The sequence below is a fragment of the Hypanus sabinus genome, chromosome 20 (genome assembly GCF_030144855.1).
Source record: "Hypanus sabinus isolate sHypSab1 chromosome 20, sHypSab1.hap1, whole genome shotgun sequence".
Classification (NCBI taxonomy): domain Eukaryota; kingdom Metazoa; phylum Chordata; class Chondrichthyes; order Myliobatiformes; family Dasyatidae; genus Hypanus; species Hypanus sabinus.
In genome coordinates, this window is record NC_082725.1 from 281,822 (window position 1) to 305,451 (window position 23,630).

The 23,630-nt window shown below is 45.9% G+C and overlaps 1 protein-coding gene across 3 annotated transcripts in view; it reads right to left on the reverse strand.

Moving 5' to 3' along the window:
- The window catches only part of hycc1 (hyccin PI4KA lipid kinase complex subunit 1), a 151,167-nt gene that overhangs the window by 67,839 nt on the left and 59,698 nt on the right, over window positions 1–23,630 (reverse strand). For all 3 annotated transcript variants that reach the window (XM_059944922.1, XM_059944925.1, XM_059944923.1), the window contains exons 3-7: window positions 15,510–15,611; window positions 8,475–8,654; window positions 7,387–7,467; window positions 3,748–3,863; window positions 197–292 (exon numbers count right to left, since the gene is read on the reverse strand). In XM_059944922.1, coding sequence (XP_059800905.1) covers window positions 197–292; window positions 3,748–3,863; window positions 7,387–7,467; window positions 8,475–8,654; window positions 15,510–15,611 — 575 coding nt within the window. The remainder of the gene's footprint in view (window positions 1–196; window positions 293–3,747; window positions 3,864–7,386; window positions 7,468–8,474; window positions 8,655–15,509; window positions 15,612–23,630) is intronic.

The window sequence follows — 23,630 nt, forward strand, 5'->3', positions numbered from 1 at the left end:
AAAATAACACTTTTCAGAAGCCTCATGTTGTGTATAAAAATAAGAAGCATCTAGCTTCCCCATCAACTATCTTCTGCTCCACCCAGAGTACATGAATCCCACACTGGCTTCATCAGCATCTTACAACCCAAGAATTGGAGTGGAAATACATAATCCTTACTCCTGAAGTGCAAGTAAAGAAGAAAAAGATTCTCACCTAGAACACATATGGCACAGAGACTGTAGAGAAGGAGAAGGCATGTAGATTAAAGCTGCATTGTAACATAGCAACAGGTACGTCAATACTTCAAACCTAAATAGCAGAGAAACACAGTTAATGGCATCTTAAAGCATAAATATAAGATTAAACATTGTTCAATGATGTATAGAGTTTGAAATATGTAGAAATTAACTAAACAATTTAACCTGTAGCATTCTACTAAATATTATAAACAATGAAGCCAGTCAGATGTCATGATTGATTTTAACTGATTATAATTGGGATTTCATCTCCATAAACTATTATCTTTCATTGACTTTTATTAACACAACTGGGACTAAACAGAGCTATGAAAACCAAACCCAACCACTATTTTATGTATCGATTTAGTTCCTACACAACCAAAATAATTCAGTGTTTCCAACTGTTATTTATGGACAGTGATAAGCTGGAGTAAAATCTAGGGATCATTTTGACACTGACCTCAGTCGGACACTTTCAATTCTCCACGTGTGATACCAGGTCTCATTAACATGGTTCATCTATCAGCAATTTAGCCAAACATTAAATGTGGCATTATTCCACAGATTTTAATTTCAAATAATACTTTAAATCTTTCTTATTTTTATGATCAGAAAAAGATGTTAGATAGCAATTAGCTGATTTAACTTGCTAACAGACTTATTCATAAATGGGAATGGTGGCATTAGTTGTTTTTGATAAAGGACAAATGACACAGAAGCCTGAGTAAATAACCTGAAATTACAAGTTCAAATTCTAGTACAGCAGATGTGAATTAAATCCCCTTTCTAATTATCTTGCTGACAAATTAGTAACCTTAGTGTTAAACATTTGGAAGCGGCACAAAGGGTAGCAAGGCTACAGAACTTATTTTGGGTGGGTCCATCATCAAAAATGCCCACTTCAATACTAGTGACACAACTGAAATTCCAGAGATCAAACTCGCATGCACCACCTGTGCTGGTTGTTCATTCCATACTCTCATGTCCCTGAGTGAAGAAATTTCCCCTCATGAGCCCCTTAAACTTCTCACCTGTCACCCTTAATCTATTACCTCTGGTTGTAGTCCCACCCAACCTCAGAGGAAAAAGCCTGCTTGCATTCATCATATCTATACCCCTCAATTTTGTATACCTCATTAAATCTCCTCTCAATATTCTACGTTCTAGGGTATAAAGTCCTAACCTATTCAGTCTTTCCTTATAACTCAGGTCCTCCAGACCCAGCAACACCCTTGTAAATTTTCTCTACAATCTTTTAACTTTATTTACATATTTCTTGTAGGTAGGTGATCAAAGCTGCACACAATACTCCAAATTAGGCCTCACACGTTTCATACAACTTCAACATAACATCCCATCTCCTGTACTCAATACTTTGATTTATAAAGGCCATTGTGCCAAAAGCTTTGTTTACGACCCTCTCCACCTATGATGCCACTTTCAATGAATTATGGACAGATATTCTCAGATCCGTTTGTTCTAGAGCACTCCTCAGTTCCCTATCATTTACTGGTGTAAAATTTACCCTGATTGGTCCTACCAAAGTGCAACAACTTGCACTTGTCTACATTAAATTGCATCTGCCATTTTTCAGCCTATTTTTTCAGCTGATCCCGATCCTTCTACCAGCCACGATAGCCTTCTTCACTGTCCACTACCCTCCAATCTTGTGTCATTTGCAAATTTGCTGATCCAGTTAACCACATTATCATCCAAATCGTTGATACAGATGACAAACAACAAAAGACCTAGCACTGATCGCTGCAACACTCCACTAGTCACAGGCCTCCAGTCAGAGAGGCAACCATCTACTTCCTCTCTGAGCCTTCATGACCAACCTCTCATGTAGAATCTTGTCAAATGCTTCGCTAAAGTCCAGGTAGACAACATCCACTGCCTTGACTTCATCACTTTCCTGGTAACTTCCTCGAAAACTCTCTAAGATTGGTTAGACATGATCTACCACACTGTTTTAAAATGCACAATAACATACAAGTAGCAGCGTTAGGCATCTCTAAAAATAAGATTCCAACCTCAAAGTTCAACACAGGATTATATGGTCAATAACAGAGTTAAATAATCCTACAAGAAATGGATTAAAGTTGTTTGGTGTTGCCACAACCAGTTGTGAACAATAACCGATGGGAAAAAAACAGTCCATGAACATCTCCATTCTCAGTAATGAAATTGTTAGGCTGAAGTGTTTGCAGCCACTTTCAGATGAAGAAGTCAGCTGGATAATCCATCTCAGCCTCCACCCTAGGACTCAAATATCACAGAAGACAGGTTTTAGCCAAGTGCATAAGACACAGTGCAAAACCATTAACTTGTCAGCTATAGTGCACAGTTTTGTGTTCCGGAATAAATTTTATACCTAGTCAAGCTCTTCCAGATACAATACTGAAATCTGTAACAATATGGGGAAATTGTCCAAGTTGCATTACCTTTAAAAAGGAAGAGCAATGAAAATACAGATTAACTACCAAGCTTCAGGATATTCTCAATATTCAGCAAAGTAATGGAAGGTGACATCTGCTGTGTCATTCGATGCTAATTATTCACTTACAATTGTTCAAAAAATGCCAGGGTTAGATTCCACTAAAAACACAAATTCAAGCTTTCTTACAGCTTGTAAAAGCTCAATTGAAAGCTGACTCTAAAGTAATTCACAGAAACATAGAAATCTACAGCACATTACAGGCCCTTCTGTCCACAAAGTTGTGCTGACCATCGATTCCTTTTGATATCAGGAGTACTTGACAAATGTGACATCAGAGAGAGCTTAAATATCTCCCTATATATTCATTCTCTTACCACCAAACCCCCTACCATCAACATCCTGGAGTCACCACTGACCAGAAACTTAAAATGATAATAAAACATGCAAACACTGACTCAAATAGCAGCCACAAAACTCAAGTACCTCATGGCAACTGGCTGACCTCATAACCCCCACAACCTCTGCATAACCTAGTTGCCTACTTGTTTAAAACCCTTTGCCGAATGGCATTGGTCCATAGCATAAAAAAAGTAGGGAACCCCTGATCTATAGCATTCATTACGTCATTTCCATATCCTGGTTGCATCAATTCACCAAGATTTCTTTGACAATTCCTACAAACTCTATACCCCAAGGGCAGCAATCACCATTTACTACAAGTTTTTGTCCAAGTCACATTCCATCAGGCTGGAAGATATACAGTATACTGATCTTGCAAAAGTAATGGCTTTCAATGGTGGAATCTCCCCCCATATATGTCGACTTTGTCAGCACTTTCAACAAACAGAACAGGAATTTAATGTTTGTTTTTGAGCAATCCAGATCTCAGAAACTAATAAAAACTCTTGGATACATTAATTTAGCTTTTGTGAATCTTAATTTCCCATCTTCAAAACTTGTATTTTCAAGAGTAAATACTTGTCAGATTTGAATTAAAGTTCAGAAGCAATAATTAATTAAATATTTTAAATTCATGTATTAATTTCAGTTCTTACTATTAATTTTATAAATGTTTAATAGGCTACCTGTTTTGTGCTGTAAACGTTTCCCTTTGACAATGAGGTCCAGTATGTACCACTCTAGTCAAGCCATGCTGAGATAAAGCGCCTTCTGTAAGTGCCATAGAACCAAAACTAGAAGGCTGAAGCAGCAAGGTTAATTAACAAAGTATATCAAATTACAAAATCTAATGTAGATTTTCAAAAATAATTGTTTTGCTTGGCAATGTCCTTAATGTAATGCAGACTGTCACAATATAGTACCATGGAAAAAAGGGAGACATTTCAGTGTTGCTAAGAAGATTTCAATACTAGTGATCAGCATAAAGGATTATAAAGATTACATTATTGACTTCACAAGGATTAATGAATAGCACAGGGCAATTAACTGTACTGGTACATGAGCAAAGGTGTTTAAGATGATAGGAATATTAAATAAATGCAAACACAAGAAAATTTGCAGATGCTGGAAATCCAAGCAACACACACAAAATGCTGGAGGAACTCAGCAGGCCAGACAGCATCTATGGAAAAGAGTAATCAGTCGTCATTTTGGGCCGCGACCCTTCATCAGGGCAAGAAAAGAAGATGAGAAGTCAGAGTAAGAAGGTGGGGCGGGGGGGAAGAAGTACAAGGTGCTGGGTGATAAGTGAAACCAGGGGAGGGGTGTACTACTTCCTCCTCCCCTCCCCCACATTCCTACTCGGACTTCTCATCTTTTTATCCAGTTCTGACGATGGGTCATGGCCTGAATCATTGAATGTTTACTATTTTCCATAGCTGTTGTTTGGCCTGCTGAGTTCCTCTAGCATTTTGTGTGTGTCAATTAAATAACTGCCTCAGTTTGAGGCAAATCTCATTTTGAAGAACAGACATTTACTAAACATCTGAATTTGAGAGAAGAATGTGGTTGGGAAAGTAGATAAGAGATATAAATTACTTCTCTGAAGGGTCCCACATTAGTGGCGCGCAGCAATCCTCCAGATTCAGCCATGCAAATAAAACCAGTTTGAATTGCACATTCTAATTTCTCTCATACTTTACAATGAACCAATGAATAATTGCATAGCACAAAAGACCAATTTATTAATGTCTTTCTTTGCAAATACAATGCGAAAGAAAATTTTGAATTTATAAACTTTCCCTTTAAACAATGATTGGTTTGGATACATGAACACCTTCAGTATTAAAAATAGTACCATTGACAACTTCTCTGGTTTTGTTAAATGACATTTTAATCACAAGACATTGACAAACTGTTTACAATGAACAGAGATTCATAAGATAAATATGTTTTTAACAGATTTTCAGAGTAAATACAGTAAACAGAATTAAACCATAAGACCATAAAACATAGGAGCAGAATTTGGCCATTTGGCCCTCTGAGTCTGCTCCGCCATTGAATCATGGCTGATCCTTTTCTCCCCCCCTTCACAGCCCCCCCCCGCCCTCCTGGTAACTTTTGATGCCATGACCAATCAAGAACCTATCAATGTCAACCTTAAATACACCCAATCACCTGGCCTCCACAGCCACCTGCAGTAACAAACTCCACAAATTCACCAGCCTCTGGCTGAAGTAATTTCTCAGCATCTTGTTGAACGGGCACCCCTCCATTCTGAGGCTGTGGCCTCATGTCCTAGACTCCCCCAGCATGGAAAACATCCTTTCCACATCTATTCTGTCTAGGCCTTTCAACATTTAGAAACATTTCAATGAGATTTCCCCCCAAATCCTTCTACAAACGTAAATTCCAGCGAGTATAGGCCCTAAGCCAACAAACTTTCCTCATATGATAACCCTTTCATTTACAGAATCATTCTTTGTGAACCTCCTCTGAACATTCTCCAATGCCAGCATATCTTTTCTTAGATAAGGAGCCCAAAACTATTCACAATACTTAATGTGAGGCCTCACTAGTGCTTTATAAAGCCTCTGCATCACAACCCTGCTCTTATATTATATACCTCTTGAAATGAATGCTAACATTGCATTTGCCTTCCTCACCTCCAACTTAATCTGCAAGTTAAACTTTAGGGTGATCTACACAAGGACTCGCAGGTTCCCTTGCATCTCAGATCTTTGGATTTTGTTCCCATTTAGAAAATAGTCTGCACATTTATTTCTACTGCCAGAGTGCATAACCATGCATTTTCCAACATTGTATTTCAATTGCCACTTTTTTACCCATTCTTCTGATCTAAGTCTTTCTGCAGACTTCCTGTTTCCTCAACACTACCTGCCCCTTCACCAATCTTCACATCATCTGCAAACTTGGCAACAAAGCCATCTATTCCATCATCAAATAATTGATATACAGCATAAAAAGTGGTCCCAATACCAACACCTGCAGAATACCACTAGTCACTGGCAGCCAACCAGAAAAGGATCCTTTTATTCTCACTCTTTGCCTCTTGCCAATCAGCCAATGTTTTATCCATGCTAGAATCTTTCCTGTAATACCATGGGCTTTCTAATTTAGTAAGCAGCCTCATGTGTGGCACCTTGTCAAAGGCCTTCTGAAAATCTAAATATTCACTGCATCCCTTCTATCTATCCTACTTGTAATCTCCTCAAAGAATTCCTACAGGTTGGTCAGGAAAGATTTTCCCTCAAGGAAACCATGCTGACTTTGTCCTATCTTGTCCTGCGTCATCGTACCCCATAACCTCACCAAAAACAATTGACTCCAACAGCTTCCCAACCACTGAGGTCAGGCTAACTGGTCTATAATTTCCTGTCTGCTGGCTCCCTCATTTTTTAAAGAGTGGAGTGACATTTGCAATTTTCCTGTCCTCCGGATCCATGCCAGAGTCCAATGATTCTTGGAAGATCGTTACTAATGCCTCCACAATCTCTACCACTACCTCTTTCAGAACCCTAGTGTGCAGTTCATCTGGTGAGGGTGACTTGTTTACTTTCAGGTCTTTCAGCTTTCTGAGCACCTTCTCTCTTGTAATAGTAACTGCACTCACTTCTCTTCCTTCAAACCCTTCAACACCTGGCACACTGCTAGTGTCTTCCACAATGAAAACTGATGCAAAATACTCATTTAGTTCATCTGCCATCTCTTTATCCTCGTTATTATTTCTCTAGCCTCATTTTCTAGCAGTCCTATATCCACATACATTTTTTTAAAAAAAATATACTTGAAAATCTTTCTCTATCCACCTTGATATTGTTTGCTAGCTTGCTTTCATGTTTCAGATTTTCCCACCCAATGAATCTTTTAGTTGCTTTCTTTAGGTTTTCAAAAGCTTCCCAATCCTCTATCTTCTCACTAATTTCTGTTCTGTTGGATGCCCTCTCTTTTGCTTTCATATTAGCTCTGGCTTCCCTTCTCAGCCATGGTAAATAGTAATTTTGCCATTTGAGTATTTCTTGGTTTTCGGAATACATCCATTTTTCCCCAGAAACTGAAGCCATTGCTGCTCTGCTGTCATCCCTGTAAGCATCTCCTTCCAATTTACTTTGGCTACTCCTCTCACATACCATTGTAATTTTCCTTACTCCACTGAAATACTGCTACATCAGACTTTACTTTCTCCCTATCAAATTTCAAGTTGAACTCAATCATATTGTGATCACTGTCTCCTAGCTTTTTTTTACTTTAAGCTCCCTAATCCCCCACAGTTTCGGGTGTAACCCATCCCTTTTGCCTCTTACCTCATGGTACACTGATGGTTTTGATAGGGATGGCACAGTAAAAGAACACACTTTGCTACATCCATCCTTATCCACAATTTCCTGGAAAACAATCAGAAACTTGAGACTTTGATAGAGATAACAATACAAATACAAGTGTAAAGAAACTATTTTAATTTAGGTAATTAATCTTTGTGATTAGTTCAAACAAATAGCTGAGTTCCAAAGCTAAAACAATAATTGGTGTATAAACAAGCGAAAATCCGCAGAGGCTAGAAATTCGAGCAACACACACAAATTGCTGGAGGAACCAGGCAGCAAACAAGGTCAAAAACGTTTACCATCTCATGGAGAGAACCCATGAATTACAAACTGCCACAAGCTTCTTCCATTTTGTACTACTCCACTTATAGCCTAATAAAAAAACGGCAGCTTATCATTCACTTCTCCATCAGTTTCATGAGCATTGTGTTTGAAATTAAAAGGATCACTAAACTCTCCACAGTAGTTAAGTGCATAAATACTCTTTTAATGATATGATTCATAATGGCAGCAATTCAGCCCTTCTGCCACAGAAAATGGAAAACCTAAACTCTGAAGCCTCATTCCTTAAAGTAGTCAATATCTGAGATTTTAATATCAATTATGATTTTGTTTTCTGTCTTGGATATAAACAGGACAATCCACACATCTCATGAAAGAGATGCCCTGTGATGTCATGCTTCACCAAGATCTCAGAATGGACATAACATCTTGCACCTTGCAGGGCAAAATTAAAACTGACCAGAGGGCACAGAAAAAAATCCAAACGACCAAATTATAAGATTCCCTATCCCATCAAGTTCTGGTCAACTGGTAGAACTTATACATTTTACAAAAAAAGCTGATTGATTAAGTAGATCTTTCACATGATTATGTTGAACACTGAGCAATTGAGAATACATTTCAAAGCCAGTATTTTTCAGTGTAGTGACCATGTTATACATTAAAAGTTACGATTGCAATGGCAATCATAGAAATGGCTAAACAATACTGCAGACTGTACTGAACTCTCAATCTGAAGTTGGCTATTGAAATGCATTACGTGTATACTTTTTTCCATTACATACCAAGTTGTAGATGCCCAAGAGAAGAGCCTCAATGCAGCCACTACTGTGCATGTCCCGTGCCAATACAACAGAAAGGTAGCTCCATATTAGTTCAGGGAGAAACTGTAAAGTGAATCTCTTGAGTTCAAACTCTCCACTGCGATAAAATTCAAACAACTGGTGGCAAACTGGCTCCAACAACTGAAAGTAAAAAAAATCAAACATTAAAATATACATCTTTCTGGAAAATATCTATTTAATTTTGTACTTAAGATGAAGAAAATAAAATAAAATCAACATCATGGCAACAGTAAAGTTAAAATAAAAACTACAAGAATGTCTGGCCACATACATTGTTAAGAAAAATACTACTTGTCTTATGTTAAACAATACGTCTTATGTTAAAGAAGATAGTTACAAGGTTTCAAGATGGCGGCGCAGTGAAAAGTCTGCTTTGCTGAGCTCAGCACTGCAACACTGATAATTTTGCATATCCGTTTCAACTTTTTTTTTTAAATGCCCAAGTGTCGGATTTAATAACATGAACATTGATGAGTATTTTTTTTGAGCTGCTTCAACACCATGCCATCGAAAAGTACTAAGACAGCCAAGATGGACTACACAGAGCACTTGCCCAGGGCTGAGGAGCTAGCTGCTGCTAGCTATGCTAGCACATTGGACCCTGCCTTTCGTCAAGTAATTCAGGAAGTTACGGAGAACATATCCAAAATGATAGATGAGAAGCTGGGTCCACTCTCTCTAACTCTCCAGAATCACACATTGGAGCTTAAAAATGTTGATACAAGGACGACTGAGAGCCGAGTCTCTGTGGTAGAGACTGTAGCTAATCAAGCCCAAAACCATATCCAGGTGCTAAAAGCAAGTTCAAAGCCTGTCTGACTATATCGATGATCTTGAGAATAGGAGGAAAAACATATGGATCATCGGTCTACCTGAAGGTACAGAAGGCAGCCAACCAGCAAAGTTTTTTGAGGGTTGGCTGCCTAATTTCCTTGATTTGGAAACCATAGCTGGACACATTAAAGTGGAAAGAGCTCATTGTACGCTTGCTCCAAAACTGGGCCCAGGCCAACGCCCTCGACCTGTCCTTGTGCGGTTCCACAATTTCGGTGATAAGCAAAGATTGATGGAGGCTTCAAGGCGCCCTGGGACTGATGCCCAGACTTTAATATATGAAGGATCCAGGCTTATCTTTTTTCAAGATTTTTTGGCAGCCGTTATTCGGGAGCGCAAGGAATTTGACCAGGTAAAGAAGTGGCTGCGAGAATCTGGAATCCAGTTCTTTATGCTATACCCTGCGTCGCTGAAAATCACCTACGACGGGACCACCAAGTTATTTGATTCTCCTGACAAAGCTAAAACTTTTGTGGACATGTTGGGCTAAAGAATGTATACAGTATATTGTGTAGCCCTGGTTATGAATGATAACATGCTCCATGGTCACTTTATTTTACCTTTTCATTACTCAATGGCAAGATATCTTATAGAATGAGTAACTTGTTTGTTTTGATTAATATAGTTTTGTAGCGGTGTGCTACACGCAGCGCTAAAATTACGACACGGAGTCGGTAACTGCAGTCGAAGGAAAAACTTTATTCGAAATCCCCAGCCTCACCTTTAAGCCTCCCTCAACCTGCCCCCCGTGGCGCAGAGGCTCAAAAGCTCTGTGCTCGCAAATCCTGGCAGGCTATCTCCCTTAGCCGGAACGTTGGCTAACTGTGAGACGGTTCGGATGTGCCAGGAAATGGGTCGCCACATACCCCACCCCCAGAACCGGCGATACACCCCCCAATGTCCACAGTCTGGGCTGGAACCTGCTTGGGAGGTCGGCCTCTGCGCCGAGGTGCCGGAAACTTGACCGGTTGCGCCAGGTCCACATAGGCCGGTTTGAGTCGGTCCATCGTGAAAACCTCCTCTTCCCCCCAACGTCCAGCACGAACGTGGACCCGTTGTTCCGGAGCACCGTAAACGGCCCCTCGTAGGGCCGCTGCAACGGTGGCTGATGCCCGCCCCTTCGTACAAACACAAACTTACAGTTCTGCAGGTCTTTGGGTACGCAAGTCGGGTTCCGCCCGTGCTGTGAAGTGGGTATGGGGGCCAGGTTACCGAGCTTCTCGCGTAGTCTGCCCAGGACTGCTGCGGGATCTTCCTCTTGCCCCCATGGGGCTGGTAGGAACTCCCCGGGGATGACCAGGGGCGCGCCGTATACCAACTCGGCCGACGAGGCATGCAGGTCGTCTTCGGGTGCCATGCAGATGCCGAGTAGGACCCAGGGAAGCTCGTCCGCCCAATTGGCTCCTCGCAGGTGGGCCATGAGGGCCGACTTCAGGTGACGGTGGAAACACTCCACTAGTCCGTTCGACTGTGTGGTGCAGCTGAGTCCCCAAAAGTCTGGCCATAGCTGACCACAGGCTGGAGGTGAACTGGGCGCCTCTGTCGGAGGTAATGTGGGCTGGTACACCAAAGCGAGATATCCAGGTGGCGATCAGTGCCCGGGCACAAGATTCGGAGGTGGTGTCGGTGAGTGGGATCGCCTCTGGCCATCTTGTGAACCGGTCCACGATAGTTAGGAGGTGCCGCGCTCCGCGCGACACCAACAGAGGGCCCACGATATCCACATGAATGTGGTCAAAACGCCGGTGGGCGGGATGGAACTGCTGCGGTGGGGCTTTGGTGTGCCGCTGCACCTTGGCCGTCTGGCAGTTTAGCACGTTTTGGCCCATTCACTGACCTGTTTGCGGAGTCTGTGCCAAACGAACCTGCTGGAAACCATCCGAACAGTTGTCCGGATGGAGGGATGCACCAAGTTATGAATGGAGTCGAAAACACGGCGCCGTCAGGCTGTCGGGACGACGGGACGGGGCTGGCCGGCGGCGACGTCACAGAGTAGGGTCCTCTCACTTGGGCCTATGGGGAGGTCCTGGAGCTGCAAACCAGAGACTGCGGTTCTGTAACTCGGAATCTCCTCATCTGCCTGCTGTGCCTCTGCCAGTGCCTCAAAGTCTACCCCTTGGGAAAGGGCATGAACGGTAAGGCGAGAGAGCGCATCCGCCACGACATTGTCCTTACCCGAGGCGTGCCGGACATCCGTCGTGTATTCACAGATGTAGGACAGGTGGCGTTGCTGGCGGGACGACCAGGGGTCGGATGCTTTCGTAAACGCAAAGGTAAGCGGTTTGTGGTCCGTGAACGTGGTGAAGGGCCGACCTTCTTTGAAGTACCTGAAATGCCGGATTGCCAGGTACAGCGCCAACAGTTCCCGGTCGAAAGCATTGTATTTGAGCTCGGGTGGCCGCAGGTGTTTGCTGAAAAATGCCAGGGGTTGCCAGCGACCTGCGATGAGTTGCTCCAGTACCCCACCGACTGCTGTGTTAGAGGCGTCCACTGTGAGGGCGGTAGGGACGTCCATTCTGGGGTGCACTAGCATCGCGGCGTTCGCCAAAGCTTCCTTCGTTTGAATGAAAGCGGTGGCGGACTCCGCGTCCCAGGTAATGTCCTTGCCCGGACCGGACAGCAGGGCAAACAGGGGGCGCATGATCCGGGCAGCTGAAGGGAGGAAGTGGTGGTAGAAATTGACCATACCTAAGAATTCCTGAAGACCTTTGACCGTGGTGGGTCGGGGGAAATGGCGGACTGCATCTACCTTAGCGGGCAGAGGGGTTGCCCCGTCCTTAGTAATCCTGTGGCCCAGGAAGTCAATGGTGTCGAGCCTGAACTGGCATTTGGCGGGGTTGATCGTTAGACTGTACTCACTCAGTCGGGCGCAGAGTTGACGAAGGTGGGACAGATGCTCCTGACGACTGCTGCTGGCTATGAGGATGTTGTCCAAATAGATAAACGCGAAGTCCAGGTCCCGTCCCACCGCGTCCATTAACCGCTGGAACGTCTGTGCGGCATTCTTCAGGCCGAACGGCATGCGGAGGAACTCAAAAAGGCCAAACGGGGTGATGAGAGCCGTTTTGGGGACATCGTCCGGATGCATCGGGATCTGATGGTACCCTCGGACGAGGTCTACCTTGGAGAAGATCTGCGCGCCATGCAGGTTTGCTGCAAAGTCCTGAATGTGCGGCACAGGGTAGCGGTCCGGTGCGGTAGCCTCGTTCAGCCTGCGGTAGTCGCTGCATGGTCTCCAGCCCCCTGTCGCTTTAGGCACCATGTGCAGGGGGGAGGCCCATGGGCTGTCGGACTGCCGGATGATCCCCAACTCCTCCATCCTCCTGAACTCCTCCTTTGCCAGTCGGAGCTTGTCCGGGGGAAGCCGCTGAGCGCGGGCGTGGAGGGGTGGTCCCTGGGTCGGGATGTGGTGCTGTATGCCATGTAGGGGCAGGGCCGCTGTGAACAGCGGTGCCAGAACCGAAGGAAAATCCTCCAGGACCCTGGTGAAGTCATTGTCGGACAGCGTGATGGAGCCGAGGTGAGGGGCTGGCAACTGGGCTGCACCCAGGGAGAACGTCTGAAAGGTCTCGGCGTGGACCAGTCTCTTCCTGGGCAGGTCGACCAGTAGGCTGTGAGCCCGCAAAAAATCCGCACCCAGAAGCGGTTGGGCTACGGCGGCCAGTGTGAAGTCCCACGTGAACTGGCTGGAGCCGAACTGTAGCTGCACCTGACTGGTGCCGTAGGTCCTTACTGTGCTGCCGTTCGCGGCCCTCGGGGGGGACCCTGTGCCCTGCTGCGGGTGTCGTAACTCGTCGGAGGTAAAACGCTAACCTCAGCACCGGTGTCAACCAAAAAGCGGCATCCTGAACGCTTGTCCCAGACATACAGGAGGCTATCCCGATGGCCAGCCGCCGTAGCCATCAGCGGCAGCTGGCCCTGGCATTTCCCGGAAACTTGCAGGGCGGGCGACAACGGCGGGCCTCTGCGCCCCACCGCTGGTGGTAGAAGCACCATTGTTCGTTGGGCCCCCCACCCCTGCCCCTGGGGTTAGCGGGCTCTGCGGCCGGGCCTGGACTGGTTTGCTGCTGGGAGCGTGGCTGAGTGATCTGTGCGATGGATGCCCCACTCACCTTTTTGGCGTTCCACAGCAAGTCTGCCCGGGCTGCCACCTTCCGGGGGTCACTGAAATCGGCGTCGGACAGCAGCAGGCGTATGTCCTCGGGCAGCTGCTCCAGGAATGCCTGCTCAAACATGAGGCAGGGTGTGTGTCCGTCCGCCAAAGACAACATCTCATTCATTAAAGCCGATGGAGGTCTGTCTCCCAAGCCATCCAGGTGCAGTAAACGGGCAGCCCGCTCGCGCCGTGAGAGTCCGGAAGTCCTGAGGAACAGGGCTTTGAATTCTGTGTACTTGCCGTCTGCCGGGGGCGACTGTATGAACTCCATGACCTGGGCCGCTGTGTCCTGGTCGAGGGAGCTCATCAAGTAGTAGTAGTGGGTGTCTTCGGAGGCGATCTGCCGAACGTGGAATTGGGCTTCAGCTTGCTGAAACCACAGGTGAGGGCGCCGTGTCCAGAAACCCGGCAGTTTCAACGGAACCGCATGAACAGAGGCGGCGTCGGTCATTTCTGGTCCAAAAATCATTTGGACCGTCGGGGTCACCAATTGTAGCGGTGTGCTACACGCAGCGCTAAAATTACGACACGGAGTCGGTAACTGCAGTCGAAGGAAAAACTTTATTCGAAATCCCCAGCCTCACTTTTAAGCCTCCCTCAATCTGTCCCCCGTGGCGCAGAGGCTCCAAAGCTCTGTGCTCGCAAATCCCCGCAGGCTATCTCCCTTAGCCGGAACGCTGGCTAATTGTGAGCTGGTTCGGATGTGCCAGGAAATGGGTCGCCACAATGTGTTGCATTTATGAAATCGATGAACTCCTGCAGAGCAAACGAAATTACATTTCTGCATGCAACAAATACATTTTGAACTCCGAAAAAAAGACGTTGGGTTGAACGTTACTACATCGTTAGCCTAACTTGGATCGAAAAATTAAAAGAAATTGGCTCACTGGCGGGTGTCAGGCATTGGCAGTGGTGACGTATATTAATAGCGATAAAAACACGTTGTAGCGGTGTGCTACACGCAGCGCTAAAATAACGACACGGAGTGGTTAAACTGCAGTCAAAGATAACTTTATTCGAACAACACAGCCTTGCTTTTAAGCCTCTCTCAACCTGCCCCCCGTGGGCACAGATGCTCCAAAAGACACGTACTCACAAACCCCCGTAGGCTATCTCCCTTAGCCGGAACGCTGGCAAATTGTGAGCTGGTTCGGATGTGCCAGGAAATGGGTCGCCACAACGTTTTATTTAGATTGTACAAGATCACCATAATCTTTAAATTCAGAATTACATTTCAAAAACTAACAAACTAACATAAAATACATTTTAATTAAATACTCATTTATTTTCCAAAGCCACAGGGAGCCGCAGCACAGAGTTGAAAGAGTCGCATGCGGCTCCGGAGCCGCGGGTTGCCGACCCCTGGGTTAGACCATACTTTAAAGTAGCATTTTTAGTTCTGGTTGCCTCGTTATTGAACGTCCCCATGGCGGCAATGACCAATACCAGAGGACCTCCTATTAAGGTGAGTGGAGGAAATTTTAGAAAGATGTCAGTTTATGCAGTCTGGAATGCATTGCAAGTGATGCTAGTAAAGGCTGATGTATTGTTGGGTTTGCAGCAGGAGCCAAAATATGCAGAGGGAGGCAACTCAGGACCCATGCAACAAAGGTAGTGAGTAGATTCTGCACCACAGAAGGGTGCCACACAACCAGATAGGTTTGTGCTTTATATGTTCACTGAGAGAATGGAAGAGGTCCAAACAATGCAGAAGTCAAAGCAGATGGGCTCTGTGGGGGTGAAGTAGTCTTGCATTTATATGGTGGCTTTATTGTGAGTATAAAAAAGTCACAAGATGTTTCAGAGACCAACGAGGAAGTTCAAGGCGAAATAGACAAGTGAGCAAGAATGCCTAGATATACAAAGGTATGGCTTAACAGAATGAAATCACAAAGGAAATTAAAAGGGAAATGCAGAGCATGTAGCCTAGAAAACTGAAAAATGAGAACAGAACACAAACTAAATTATTGGATTTTTGTTCCTACCTCACTGCGTGATTCACTGATGACTGTGTACAACTCCGAAACCAGAGTACTCTTGCAGTTCAAACTTGAAGCATAACTGCATATGGAGGTCTCAGGCAACATCTGCATCAAAATAAAAAGAAAGTAAATAGAACATACTTTAAATGGCAGCTCTGTTAGACATAATAGCTAATAATATTAAAGAGGATACCAAAAGTAGCTTCCCATACATAAAATGTAAAAGAGAAGCAGAAGTGGATATTCAACCACTGGAAAATGACGCTGGGGAGGTAGTAATGGGGGGAGTGGACAAGGAAATGGCAGGTGAATTGAATAAGTATTTTGCATCAGTCTTCACTGTGGAAGAAACTGGAAAACAGCAGGACTGGAAAATTACAAATGTCACTCCACTCTAAGAAAGGAGAGAGGCAGAAGGAAGGAAATAATAAGTCAGTTAGTCTGACCTCGTTTTTTAAGGATGTGGTTTCAGGGTACTTGGAAGCATATGATAACGTAGGCCACAGTTGGTATGGTTTCCTCAAGAGAAAATCTTGTCTGACAAATCTGTTGGAATTCTTTGAAATAGTATCAAGCAGGAAAGACAAAAAGAGCAACATACACAAAATACTGGAGCAGCTCAATGGGACAGGCAGGATCTATGGAAAAAAAAGTACAGTCAATGTTTCTGACCAAAACACTTCTGCAGGACTGAAGAAAAAAAAGCTGAGGAGTAGATATGAAAGGTGGGGGGGGGAAGGGGAGAGAAAACACCAGGCAAAAGGTGAAACTTGGAGGGGGAGCAATAAAGCAAAGAGCTAGGAAGTTGATTGTTGAAAGAGACAGGCCATAGAAGAAAGAAGAAAGGGAGGGTCAGCAGGGGAGGAGCACCAGAGGGAGGTGATGGGCGGGCAATAAAATAACATGAGAGAGGGAAAGCGGATGGGAAATGGTGGGGAGGGGATGCAGGCATTACTGGAATTTTGAGAAACCAATGTCATGCCATCAGGTTGGAGGCTATCCAAATAGAACACAAGGTGTTATTCCTCCAACCTAAGTGTGGCCTCATCACAACAGTGGAGGAGGTAATGGATGGACATATCAAAATGGGAATGGGAAGTGGAATTAAAATGAGTGGCCATTGGGAGATCCCGCTCGTTCTGGCGGACGGAGTGTAGGTGCTCGGCGAAGCGGTCTCCCAATCTACATCGGATCTCACCAATATACAAAAAGCCACATAGGGAACACCAAACATAATATATGACCCCAAGAGACTCACAGGTCAAGTGTTGCATCACCTGGAAGGACTGGTTGGAGCCCTGAATGGTAGTGAGGGAGGAGGTGCAGAGGCAGGTGAAGCGCTTGTTCCACTTGCAAGGATAAGTGCCAGGTGGGAGATCAGTTGTGAGAGACAAATGGATAAGGGAGTCGCGCAAATAGCAATCCCTGCGGAAAGCAGGAAGTGGGGGGGGGGGGCGGGGAGAGAGATGTGTTTGGTGGTGGAATCCAGTAGGAGGTCCCAAAACATTTACTGTGCTTTTTTTCTATAGATGCTGCCCAGCCTGCTGAGTTCCTCCAGCATTTTGTGTGTGTTGCTTGGATTTCCAGCATCTGCAGATTTTCTCTTGTTTGTGATTAGACAAAAGGAGAATCCATTGATGTTGGAGAATCAGCTGGAATTTCAGAAGGCCTTTGACAAGGAGCTACACAAGGCTGCTTAATAAGTTACAAATCCATGGTATTACTGGAAAGATTCTATTTTTTTGTAATTTATTTATTTTTATTGAAGTTCATCAAACAAACATTTCCATAAGATGTATTTCAGACATTGTACATATATATCATACAATCATAATCTCCACAAAGTACTTATCTGAGGTATACACTTATAGAAAAGAGTGGAAAGAAACAAACAAGCAAAAGGAAAGAACTATGTACAAGTAGGGAGTGTTTTTTTTACAACATATTCATTGATTGGTGAGAATAAAATCAGGCCTATGAGGCATTATGTAGTTAAACCATTTTTACCAGTATGAATCAAATTGTTCCAGCTTATGATTAATAGATGCTGTTATCTTCTCCATTCTGTAAATGTCCATTGTAATTCCCATCCATGTATTTAAAGTTGGGCTCTCCTGTGATAACCATTTCCTAGTAAGAGTCTTTTTACCAGCCACCAACAGTATATTCATTAAATATATATCTCTTTTCAACCATTCTTGAGGTATATATCCAAAATATATGGTCTTAATCTCTAAGGGTATTTCATATTTAAAGAGGTCTTGTAGGGTGTTGTGTATACCCCTCCAATAGTTTTTGATAACAGGGCAGTCCCAAAAAATATGATAATGATTTGCATTTTGATTTCCACAATTTCTCCAGCAAACAGCATAATGGGATTTCTGAGAGGGTGTAATAAAATATCTTATCAAGTTTTTCCATCCAAACTCCCTCCATTTCTGTGAACTGGTACACTTCCATTGATATCTCCGTATTGTTGTCCATTCTTCTTCAGATATAATTATCCCTCCCTCCTTCTCCCATTTTGTTTTAATGTATGAAGTCGTATGTGTTTTAAGATTTGACAACCCCTTATACATGCTTGAAATGATTCTACTGTAGCGACGTGCTACACACAGCGCTGAAATAACGACACGCAGTCGGTAAGTTGTTTCGAGACCAGTTTATTCAAACTTCACAGTGCTGATATTTAAATCCCTAGTGCCCGCCCTCTCCGGGCGGAAATGACGTCAGAGGTGCATTACCAAAGTCTCCCCCTGCGCGCTGGCTATTTGTGAGCCGGTTCACCTGTGCAGAAAGTGGGTCGCCGCATAACCCCACCCCCCCCCCCCCGAACCGGCAATACACCCCCCCAATGTCCACAGTCTGGATCAGCCTCTGTTTGGGAGATCTGCCTCTGCGCCGCGGTGCCTGAACCTTGACCGGCTGCGCCAAGTCCACATGGGCTGGTTTGAGTCGGTCCACCGTGAAAACCTCCTCTTTCCCCCCTATGTCCAGAACGTATGTGGGCCCGTTGTTGTTGATCACCTTGAACGGCCCCTCGTACGGCAGCTGTAGTCTGCCCCTTCGTACAAACACAAACTTACAGTTTTGCAGGTCTCTGGGTACATAGGTCCGGGTCCGTCCATGCTGTGAAGTTGGTACATGGGCCAGGTTGCCAAGACTTTCGCGTAGCCTGTCCAGGACTGCTGTGGGTTCTTCCTCTTGCCCCCTTGGGGCTGGTATGAACTCTTCCGGGATGCCGTTCACCAACTCGGCCGACGAGGCATGCAGATCCTCTTTGGGCGCTGTACGAATTCCAAGCAGGACCCAGGGAAGCTCGTCCACCCAGTTAGGTCCTCTCAGGCGAGCCATGAGAGCCGACTTCAAGTGATGGTGGAAACGTACCACTAGTCTGTTTGACTGTGGGTAGTAGGCAGTTGTGTGGTGCAGCTGCGTTCCCAACAGGCTGGCCACAGCCGACCACAGGCTGGAGGTGAACTGGGCGCCTCTGTCGGAGGTAATGTGGGCCGGTACCCCGAAGCATGCTACCCAGGTTGCGATCAGTGCTTGGGCGCAGGAATCGGCAGATGTGTCGGTGAGCGGGACTGCCTCTGGCCACATGAACCGGTCTACCATCGTTAGGAGGTACCGCACTCCTTGGGACACTGGTAGGGGGCCCACAACATCCACATGAATGTGGTCGAACCTCCGGTGGGTAGGTTTGAACTGCTGCGGCAGGGCTTTAGTGTGCAGCTGCACCACGGCTGTTTGGCACTGCGCGCAAGTTCTGGCCCATTCACTGACCTGCTTGCGAAGTCCGTGCCACATGAATTTGCTGGAGACCAGCTGGACGGTTGTCCTGATAGATGGGTGCACCAAACCGTGTATGGAGTCGAAAAGCCGCCGCCTCCAGGCTGCCGGGACGATGGGGCGAGGTTGGCTGGTATCCACGTCGCATAGGAGAATCCTATCACCTGGGCCTATGAGAAAGTCCTGCAGCTGCAAAACCGAGACTGTGGTCCTGTAGCTGGGTGTCTCGTCGTCTGCCTGCTGCGCCTCCACCAGTGCTGCATAGTCCACCCCCAGAGACAGGGCCTGGACAGCTGCTCTGGAGAGTGCATGCGTCTGCCACAACATTGTCCTTCCCCAAGACATGCTGGATGTCCGTCATGTACTCGGAGATGTAGGACAGATGTCGCTGTTGGCAAGCCGACCAGGGATCGGACACCTTTGTGAACGCGAAGGTCAACGGTTTGTGGTCCGTGAACGCGGCAAATGGCCTGCCTTCCAAGAAGTGCCTGAAATGCCGGATTGCCAGATACAGTGCCAACAGCTCCCGGTCGAAAGCATTGTACTTGAGTTTGGGTGGTTGTAGGTGCTTGCTGAAGAACGCCAGGGGTTGCCAGCGCCCCTCGATGAGCTGCTCCAGCACCCCACCGACTGCTGTGTCAGATGCGTCCACCATGAGGGCGGTTGGAACGTCCGTTCTGGGGTGCACCAGCATCGCAGCATCTGCCAAGGCTTCCTTGGCTTTAACGAAAGTGGCCGCGGCCTCCTCATCCCAAGTAATGTCCTTGCCTTTACCCGACATCAGGGTGTACAAAGGGTGCATGATACGGGCTGCTGAGGGGAGGAAATGGTGGTAGAAGTTCATCATACCAACAAAATCCTGCAGGCCTTTGACTGTGTTGGGCCAGGCAAAGTGGCAGATCACATTTACCTTGACGGGCAGAGGTGTTGCCCCGTTTTTGGTAATCCTGTGGCCCAGGAAGTCAGTGGTATCAAGACCAAAATGGCATTTGGCTGGGTTGATCGTGAGGCCGAAATCACTCAGGCAGAAGTAGAGCTGGCGGAGGTGGGACAGATGCTCCTGATGACTACCGTTGGCTATAAGGATGTCGCCCAAGTAGATGCACGCAAAGTCCAGGTCGCGTCCCACCACATCCATTAGCCGCTGGAATGTCTGTGCGGCATTCTTCAGGCCGAACGGCATTCGGAGGAACTCGAACAGGCCAAACGGGGTGATGAGTGCTGTTTTGGGGATATCTTCAGGGTGCACCGGGATTTGATGGTATCCCCGGACGAGGTCTACTTTGGAAAAGATTCTTGCCCCGTGCAGGTTTGCTGCAAGGTCCTGTATGTGCAGCACGCGGTAGCGGTCTGGAGTGGTAGCCTCGTTCCGTCTGCAGTAGTCACCGCATGGTCTCCAACCCCTGGCTGCTTTGGGCACCATGTCCAGGGGGGAGGCCTACGGGCTGTTGGACCTCTGTACGATCCCCAATTCCTCCATCCTCTTGAACTCCTGCTTCGCCAGGCGGAGCTTTTCTGGGGGGAGCCTTTGTGTGCAGGCGTGGAGGGATGGTCCCTGGGTCAGGATGTGGTGCTGTACCCCATGTCTGGGCATGGCTGCCGTGAAATGCAGTGCCAGAATCGATGGGAAGTCCGCCAGGATTCTGGTGAATTCGTTGTCCAACAGCATGATGGAGTCCAGGTGTGGGGCAGGCAACTTGGCTTCACCCAGGGAGAATATCTGGAAAGTCTCAGCATGTACCAGTCTTTTCCCTTGCAAGCCGACCAGCAGGCTGTGAGCTTGCAAGAAGTCTGTCCCCAGGAGTGGTTGGGCCACGGCGGCCAGTGTGAAGTCCCACGTGAACCGGCTGGCGCCGAACTGCAGCTGCACTGTGCGGGTGCCATAGGTCTGTATCGTGCTGCCGTTTGCAGTCCACAGGGTGGGTCCTGGCTTCCTGTTGCGGGTATCGTACCCCGTCGGGCGCAAGACGCTGATCTCCGCTCCGGTGTCGACCAAGAAGCGGCGTCCCGACTGTTTGTCCCAGACGTACAAGAGGCTGTCCTGGTGGCCTGCCACCATGGTCATTAGCGGCAGCTGGCCCTGGCCCTGGCCCTTGCAGGGCGGGCGACAATGGCGGGCTTTTGTGCCCCACCGCTGGTGGTAGAAACACCACTATTCACTGTCCTCCTCACTCCTGCCTCTGCGTTGTGTGCGCTCCCTTGCTGGGCCTGGTCTGGTCTGCTGTTGGGCATGTGGCCTGGTAATCTGACCGACGGACGCCACACTCTCCCTTTGGCTTTCCACAGCACGTCTGCCCGGGCCGCCACCTTCCGGGGGTCACTGAAATCTGTGTCGGCCAGCAGCAGATGTATGTTCTTGGGCAGTTTTTGCTCAAACATGAGGCAGGGCTTGTGTCTGTCAGCCAGGGACAGCATCTCCTTCATTAATGCTGACGGCAGTCTGTCTCCCAAACCGTCCAGGTGAAGCAGGCAGGCACCCCGCTCATGCCGTGAGAGGCCAAAGGTCCCAATGAGCAGCGCTTTGAACGCTTCATATTTGCCTTCTTCCGGGGGCGACTGTATGAAATCTGCAACCTGGGCGGCCGTCTGCTGGTCAAGGGCGCTCACCACGTGGTAGTAACACATGGAATCAGAGGATATCTGCTGAATCTGGAACTGGGCTTCTGCTTTGCTAAGCCACACGCGTGGTCGCAGCGTCCAGAAAGTCGGCAGTTTGAGCGAAACTGCGTGAACAGATGAAGAGTCGGTCATCTTTGGTCCAAATCCCGTTTGGACCGTCAGGGTCACCAATGTAGCGCTGAAATAACGACATGCAGTTGGTAAGTTGTTTCGAGACTAGTTCATTCAAGCTTCGCGGTATCCCTAGCGCCCGCCCTCTCCAGGTGGAAATGACATCAGAGGTGCATTACCAAAGTCTCCCCCCGCGCACTTGCTATTTGTGAGCCGGTTCGCCTGCGCCGAAAGTGGGTCGCCACACTACTACCATTATTTGAATTATATGCTTTTCTAAAGAGCTCTATCAAGCTTGTACTTGCCTTGGTTACATTTTTAAGCGTCTAATTAACATATTGTCGCATCTGTAAATACCGATAAAAATCTTGTTTTTCTAATAAGTGTTTCTCTTTAAGTATTTCAAAACTGAACAATGTTCCTTCTTTTATTATGTTGCAAAGAACTGTTATTCCTTTAGCTGTCCAGTCAAATCTAGCATCCAATTTATTTGGTGTAAAATCCGAGTCATATGCACACCATTTAAGAATTGCAATATCTCCCTCTAGATTATATTCTTTTATAGTAGTTTTCCATATTTTAAGAATCAATTTCACCCATGGGTTATCAATAGTTTTTATGTACCTTTGCAGGTTGTTATCAGCCAAAATTGCTTGTATGGGGATGGGAAGTACCCGCTCCTCAATGTTTTTCCATTGAGCGTCATATGATGGATTGCACCAACATATCACAGCTCTCAACTGTGCTGCAAAATAATAATCTCTAAGAGAAGGTAGGCCCCATCCCCCCTTTTCCTTTGCTAATTGCAAAGTTGAGACGAACTCTAGGCCTTTTACCCTGCCAAATATATCTTGATAACATCTTGTTCCATTCATTGAATTGATTTTGATTAATCTCTATTGGTAGGGTCTGAAAGAGATATGATAGTCTGGGCAGTATATTCATTTTACTAGACTCAATCCTTGAACTGAGACTGAAAAGAGGAATCAGGTTCCATTTTGCCACATCCTCCTTAATTTTTTTTATATAAAGGCTGATAATTACATTCTGCTAATTTTGCCAAATCTTTTAGCATAATAATGCCCAAATATTTGAAAGACTCTGTGTGCCACGCCCAGGGGTATCTACTTTCAATTTCTCTTGGTGGGCTATAGTAATATGAAAGTAATTGGGTTTTATCTCTGTTGATCTTATATCCTGATAATTGACCATATTGTTCAAAGGATTGCATCAATTGAGGTAAACAGTATGTTGGTTGCCCTAGATAGATCAAAATGTCATCCGCATAACAAACCAATTCATGTTCTGTCCCTTTAATAGTAATCCCACTGATATCTTCATTTTGTCTGATATATTGAGCTAATGGTTCCAGATATAACGCGAAGAGTAGCGGTGACCATGCACAACCCTGTCTCGTGCCCCTTTCTAGGGTAAGACTATTTGATAAATATCCATTGATTTTAATCCTAGCAGTAGGATTGTCATATAGTGTCTGTATAGTTTTAACAATTGTGTCTTGGATACCAAATCTATGTAAAACTCTGTAAAGAAAATTCTAATTAACTGAATCAAATGCTTTTTCAGCGTCCACGCTTATCACTA